The 6,700-nt window shown below is 38.4% G+C and overlaps 1 protein-coding gene across 1 annotated transcript; it reads left to right on the top strand.

Moving 5' to 3' along the window:
- On the top strand, positions 1 to 6,700 carry LOC140154334 (EGF-like repeat and discoidin I-like domain-containing protein 3). Its single transcript, XM_072176905.1, has 7 exons — positions 1 to 86; positions 325 to 435; positions 2,164 to 2,286; positions 2,967 to 3,104; positions 4,267 to 4,515; positions 4,845 to 4,946; positions 5,953 to 6,700. The coding sequence occupies exons 4-7, from the start codon at positions 3,095 to 3,097 to the stop codon at positions 6,159 to 6,161; spliced, it is 570 nt and encodes a 189-aa protein (XP_072033006.1). The 5' UTR covers positions 1 to 86; positions 325 to 435; positions 2,164 to 2,286; positions 2,967 to 3,094; the 3' UTR covers positions 6,162 to 6,700.

The following is a 6,700-nucleotide window of genomic DNA, read 5'->3' as shown; positions in this document are numbered from 1 at the left end:
TTTCAGGGGGACAGTGGAAGTCCGCGACTCAGCTAATGATGTCAAATATTTCTACTTTGGTGTGCAAAGTAACCCAGTATTAAGACGTAAGCCATATATTATATATTGTTTTGAAAGTAATATACCATGCCTACATTTCTCTTACTGCTCCTCATGTGTGTCACCTTTATTTGTCTCAATATTTGAATGCAGACACCGCTATAGGTCATTACTCCTTTCGGACCCGCCTTAGTTGTTACCATGTGTGTTAAAGTCAATTGTCATACTTCGTGCATCTTGAAAAGTTAAAATTGAACAACTGATCTGCATACAATTTTGTTTCAGTCGTACCATGTGACTCGAATCCTTGTCTAAATGGCGGTACATGTTCATCCACAGACGACGTAACATATTCATGCGCATGCGTAAATGGATGGACAGGACTGACATGTCAAGGTAACATGCACTTTCACATTTTTTCATTATAAATACTATGTTTTATTTCAGTTTTTTTTAAAATATAAAATGAATCGGCGATATTTGAATGCATTGGTCTCAGTGCACATTTATCTTTGTTCCTTGTTCCTTATTAATGATAAGACGACCAGAGAAAACATGGTGATAATGACTTAATATGGCGAGCGTTACCCTTTACAAGAGAGCAGCGGACATCCACAGCATGCCACTATAATTGGATGTGGATACCGACTCATTGATAGTAGTTGATAATAGTTCTTGTTGATAATAGTTCACCGTTTTGAGTGTGGTTTGCCATTGCGACAAACGCTACGGCAATCATCAACATCCTTCGGCTGTGGAGCAGGAAACTACAAGATTTCTTCTGGGAGATTTTTCCACACACAGTGCGGATCTTTGGCAAGTGCGACTGTCTGTTCTGATTGAATGCCTTCATCATACCCTAGCACACGTTGAATGTAGGTCACATAGGAGATGTTTGGACGTCCCGGTCTTCTATTCGCCAGCGAAGTGTTACGTGTAATCCGATTATCAGCATGTCAACTGGATCACGCTTTTGAGTTCTACAACACGATCGAAATGATCGCAACAAAAGGTCTATGGCATGTACTACATGTATCAATTGAGAGCGCGTGAATCCAGTTACTAGGGAGTTACGTAACCACTTCGCTGGCGAATTGCCATGAGTTGCTAGTAGAGAGCATATCTTCTAGCAGACTCCTCCTCCGGTAGACAAATGTCGATAATAGTAACGATCGGAGCGGCGAGGATGTGTTACAACCCCTGAGTCAAGATCGGAGGTGGCAGAAAGTCTACTGACACTAAATAGGAATGGAACCAGAACATCACACTGCAAAACCATGGAGGCATCAAAAGGATGGGAGATGTTGCCATCCACCATTGTCGCACCTTTTAGTTCTTATAGCAGACATATAGCGTTGAACACACCTTCTAGTATTATTTTCCATAATGTCGCATTGCTAACCTTCCTGTTGATGGAATCAAAGGCCTTCTTACAACCTATAAATGTGATTATAAGAGGAAGCTGGTAATCTTGGAAACCATACATGAACCTTCTAATAATATGGATCTGCTGGCACGACTTCTACCTTGACGAAATCAAGCCTTCTCCCTTAAGAAATTCCAGCCTGATTTTCCCTTAAAAGTTGGGTCAACGTGATCTCGGACTCTATTAAAAATAGCAGGATCTTATTATAAACTTGTAATGTTTCAAACAGTTCTCTCAGCATAATAGTGACTTACTTTAATTTTTCATTACCACATTCGTGAAACTTCATCAGAATTGTGACTGGGGACTTAATCAGAATTGTATTGGATCGAGTAATCTTGTTGTAAACTTTGACTGCAATTGACATTGCTGTGGCAACACATCAACATACCCACCATTGAATGCCCCGGACAAAGCTTACCATTTGGGCAACAAATCGTAGTGGAGAACCGATTTATCAAAGAAAATGCATTATACTCTGTAATATTTCAATACGTCACTCAATTCTAGAGTATAATTTTCTACATTTTGCTTAAACTCAAGACCTTAATTCATAAACTTGTTGAGTTAATTTCCTGCCATAAGATACGGCTGCATTTATGAGATAATAAAATTACAAGAAAAAGTTCATACTGACGCGCACTAATTTTTACACATGGTGCACCAAAACTGCTTATCGATTATTCTGTTCAATCCAGATATTGACGTATGCAAACCGAACCCGTGTAGAAATGAAGGAGCATGTTTCTATGGAGAAGGCGATCTACCATTTTTATGTGTTTGCACAGATACAGGAGGACACGGAGGGAAGCTTTGTGACGGTAAAATGATGAAAACATTATGATAAGACTCATGAAGATTATTCTTCGTGCGACAAAAACTATATACCACACCTCACATCCATACCCACACTAACGCCCTCCTCATATCCACTCACACCCGCACAGCCGCTGACTCACCCCACCCGACACACACACCCTACGATACGCACAACCCACATCCACTCACCCTTCGCCTCATCATTATCCTTGAATGACAAATATATTTTTTGTATTTTGTAAAATGTTAACAGGGTCAGGAATTGTCAATCACTTCGGCTTTCATGTTGATCAGTTACAAGAAATAATATGAATAATCATCATATTAAAAGGGCATTTTGTGATCAAAAAAAGTTGAGATTTTTATATCACTGGAAACCTCTGGCTACACAATGTTTATGTTCCAAATATTTCTTGCAGATTAATTCGTTTAGCAAAAATATCGCCAAATTTGAATTTCGTTCTGGCATACCAGAATGAAATGACAACACATTGTCTATGGAGCAGTGTAATACACATAATCATGCGTAACTCGCAAACGCAAAATCAGAATCAACTGAAATTTTGGGAATAAGCTTTTTTCGTGGATACCTACTGAAAAATGTCATAAAAAGAGAATGCTAGGATCACGAAATCCTCCTTTAAGTATGATACTATTGGTACTATTTTGCTTATGATTATAGAACAATATTGTGACTCAAATCCATGCGGAACACACGAGACCTGCGAAATAGATCATGACATTGGAGTTTATCCAAATTACTTCTGCAGGTGTTATAATGGAACGATTAGAAGACCACAATCTAACCAGATGTGTCCGGGTAAGTGCACGTACGTGTATCAGGTGTACAACGTCAGACGATGTTTTGCCCCGTTTTGATAAATGCGGGGTTTTCGGTTCTTCGTTGGGTGCGACAGTCGGTTCTCTGCTACGTTTTCAGGTCTAGCTTCGCTGCAAATATCTGCTACGATTTTTGATTCTCCCGACGATTTTGGTTATGCGTGTGAATGTCCTTTGAAATGATAAGCTTTGTTCAGGGCTCTTTGGCCTCTCGACGTTTTGTCGCAGCGGCAGATATCCGTAAGTTTGCGTGTCTTCAACTTTTGTCGCAACAGTAAAGCGTACACAGGACGTTGAACCTTGTGAATAAATAATCAGGTGGGAATATCAGCAGTCGTTGATGATGCCCGGTGCGAACCCCGGGCTAACGTGTTGCGACCTTGCTCAAGACACTTTATCTCGCTTGTTCCACACAGATGTATAATGGGGAGCGGTTAGTCACCCAGTACCTCCACCGTTGTTGTTGGCAGCCACATGGTGAATTATCCTAGTGGCAGCCGAATAAATTTAAAACGCTGTATATTAAAATATATATATAAAAAAATACTGAAATTTATTTATTTGTACTTTTTATTCAAATGTAACAATTACATTCACAAGCTAGAGCCATAATATAACCAATCCAAGACAAATTTTGATATGATTGTTTAACATAACACATTATTTTGACAATAAGAGACATATGAGTGAGATGTGTCGGAATTGTGACGTGTCCTGAGTAATTTAATTTGATCCTTTATGTTTGTTTACAATTGAAAGCTATTTCATGAAAGTTGGGAATCCCCTTTGTCATGTAATCACAGTAAATAAAGTCAGGACTATTTATGGATTGGGATGTCGAATATAAAACAACATGTGATGAACCCTTGGAAAATTGTTTTGCAGTTTTTCATCTCCAAAATATGACACAATAATGACTTTAATGGAATATTGTTAATAGAATTTTGTTTGTGAAAACTTATATGGCATAAAGTTTGCCTTTTCCAATTCCGTCACAATAAACTCCAAGGGCCTCAGGTGAGTTGAGCATTTCCATGGTGAGTTGTTCCAGTCATCTTCACCCTAAAACACAAATGAACACATTTTACAGGACACGCTTCTTCAATCTCTTTAACAGATTAATGCTATACTATGTTTCACAGTTTTGAAGGAATGTCCTACTAACCCCTGTCTGAACGGAGGTACATGTTATGAATTGATTGGGACTGACAGCAATATCTGCGAGTGCCTTCAGGAATTCACTGGTGATGACTGTAGTATTGTCAAGGCCAAGTGTGTCAATGATATGCCATGCCAGAATGGAGGGGTCTGCGAGAGGAGAAGGGATGGAGTGGCTGGATATATGTGTATATGTCATGCTGGATGGCTAGGTAGCAACTGCCAAACTAAGGGTAAGTTTACTTTCGACTCATACCGCGAAATATATAAGTTACCCTTTACACACCCGCCTTTTAGTGATAGGTATACTTTCATTTTCGGAACTGTAATAATATATTATCATCGAACTTTTTTTTTTTATCGGAAAAATAGTTTATTATTTTATCAAAATATCATGGCGTTGAGTCGACCAAGCGCAAGTTTGAAGACTGATATGATGCTACTAAATGGTAATGTAATGGGTGTAACCAATTTCGACTTAAGAAAGGCCTTTGACACAGTTTTTGAGAAAAAACCCCACCCATTATCTTACATATCGCATTTAATTTTGGTTTAATTCCAGCTATCAACGAGTGTAAATCAAGTCCATGTAAAAGTGGAGAGAAGTGTATTGACTTAGACGACGGTTTTATGTGCGCATGCGAAGACACAAAGTGTAATAACAGTAAGTATAGGTGAAAAGAAAAGATTATGAAAGTTTTGAGTCACCCAGTAGTTGTTTGAAAGCTGTGACTTAGTCACTTGATCATGGTGATAGATAATCAGCGCATTGCAAATGATTTTAAATCACATACCATAAAACAACCATAAATGTTTAAAAAAAAATAAAATACGTGTTTATTTATAAACTGCGTTCGGCAAGCTTTCGTAAAAGTTGGCAACAAAGTTATTATCGTTAAATCAGGATATACTGATTTCAAATCTGCCATGTCAAGCTGTATTTGACTACGCCATCATTAAGAAGGAGCCTGAAAACTCCCCATATTGATATATATAGGATCACACCAAGTGCGGATCCAGATGTTTGTAAGGGGGTGGTGGCTAAAAAAGATTGTAGGGCCTAATTGGTTATAGATGAAGTGACATCAATGTTTATAAACAGAGACGACTGGTTTATCGATATTGAGGGAACGGAATGCGACTACTTCTCTTGTCAATTGCACCAACTCTTACACATGACGTGAGCAGTCATTATTTTCCTCTGTTCATTTTGGAGATAATCAATGTCATTTGTAATAACTTCCACCCAAGTTTAATGTCAAGTCTCATATTTCACCAAAAGCACATCCATGACCCAATGTTTATTACTGCCCAAAACTAGGCATATGGACCATGTACTTTTGCTGTTCTCGGCATCCGCTGTAATTTAAAAGGCGCGACTTTTGCGTGATTTGGCAGTGTCCCCAGTTTATTGATTTTATGCTAATGCTGATACGTAATCAAGTATATGGTATCTTGTATACATAAGTGGTTTGAAAGAAAAGGTACAGTCTTTATATGATCATAACGAAATTCCACCTATATACGGTATTCAATACATGGGGTCAAATGTCAACTTTCATTACATACTGACCAACACTCGTAGTTATGAGTTACATGGTAAGTAATAGTAACAACACAAAAGTATGAATTCATCCATAAAATTATTCTCTCCATATTTAAATTCACAGATGCAGCTACAACACAACTCTCTTTGGAACCATGGTGGGTGGCACTCCTCTCGCTTATTGGATTTCTTTTCCTTATGTTCATCATCTTTATTATTGTTGTACAGTATACTTTGAAACGAAGTGACCGGAAAAAGAAGGCTCTTCGTTATACGGTGAATGAAAGGCAGGAAAAAGAAATCTCTGCTACTTACATTAATACGAGTTATTGACATAGGCTACCTTTAAAATGCTTCTTCAGTCTGACATTGTAATATTGTGAAGCTGGTTTTTATTTTGAATGGCAAGTACCGAATTGAACAGTTTGTGTACAAAACGTATAGGCGCTCGTTGTGTTGCCCATTAGGATCGAATTTTAGATTTTCCATAGCGATAGTAAAAAGTGCTTCTCTTTCGCTTACAAATACGTATCGTCCTGCAATTTTCTGTGAATTTCTAGAAAACACATCTCCGCAACCTAAGCCTTTGAGTCTTTGAACCTCTTCTTCAACTTGAAGAAACTGATGTGGAAGGACTGTGGTCCAGACATCAGCAATATCATAGAAGAGACTGTGCACATTACAAGGACCCACCAAGTGAAAGGAGGCTTAGTGAGAATGTTCGCGAGGCCTGTCATCAAAGAAATAAAACCAGGATCACCATGATGAACAACCCATCGACGCGAAATAACAAATATGCCAAACTGAATAGACAGTCAAGTATGAAGTGAAGACGTGGAAGAGCAACTACCTGTAAGAGAAGTGAACGAAAT

Source organism: Amphiura filiformis, chromosome 6 (genome assembly GCF_039555335.1).
Source record: "Amphiura filiformis chromosome 6, Afil_fr2py, whole genome shotgun sequence".
NCBI lineage: Eukaryota > Metazoa > Echinodermata > Ophiuroidea > Amphilepidida > Amphiuridae > Amphiura > Amphiura filiformis.
Note: the sequence above shows the minus strand (reverse complement) of the source record. Positions and strands in the feature narration are given on the sequence as shown.

Excerpts from the sequence above, each read along its gene's own strand:
- LOC140154334 (XM_072176905.1), top strand. Across the intron at positions 4,516-4,844 it reads TAGCAACTGCCAAACTAAGG|CTATCAACGAGTGTAAATCA; the intron begins GTAAGTTTACTT and ends GTTTAATTCCAG. Across the intron at positions 4,947-5,952 it reads AGACACAAAGTGTAATAACA|ATGCAGCTACAACACAACTC; the intron begins GTAAGTATAGGT and ends TTAAATTCACAG.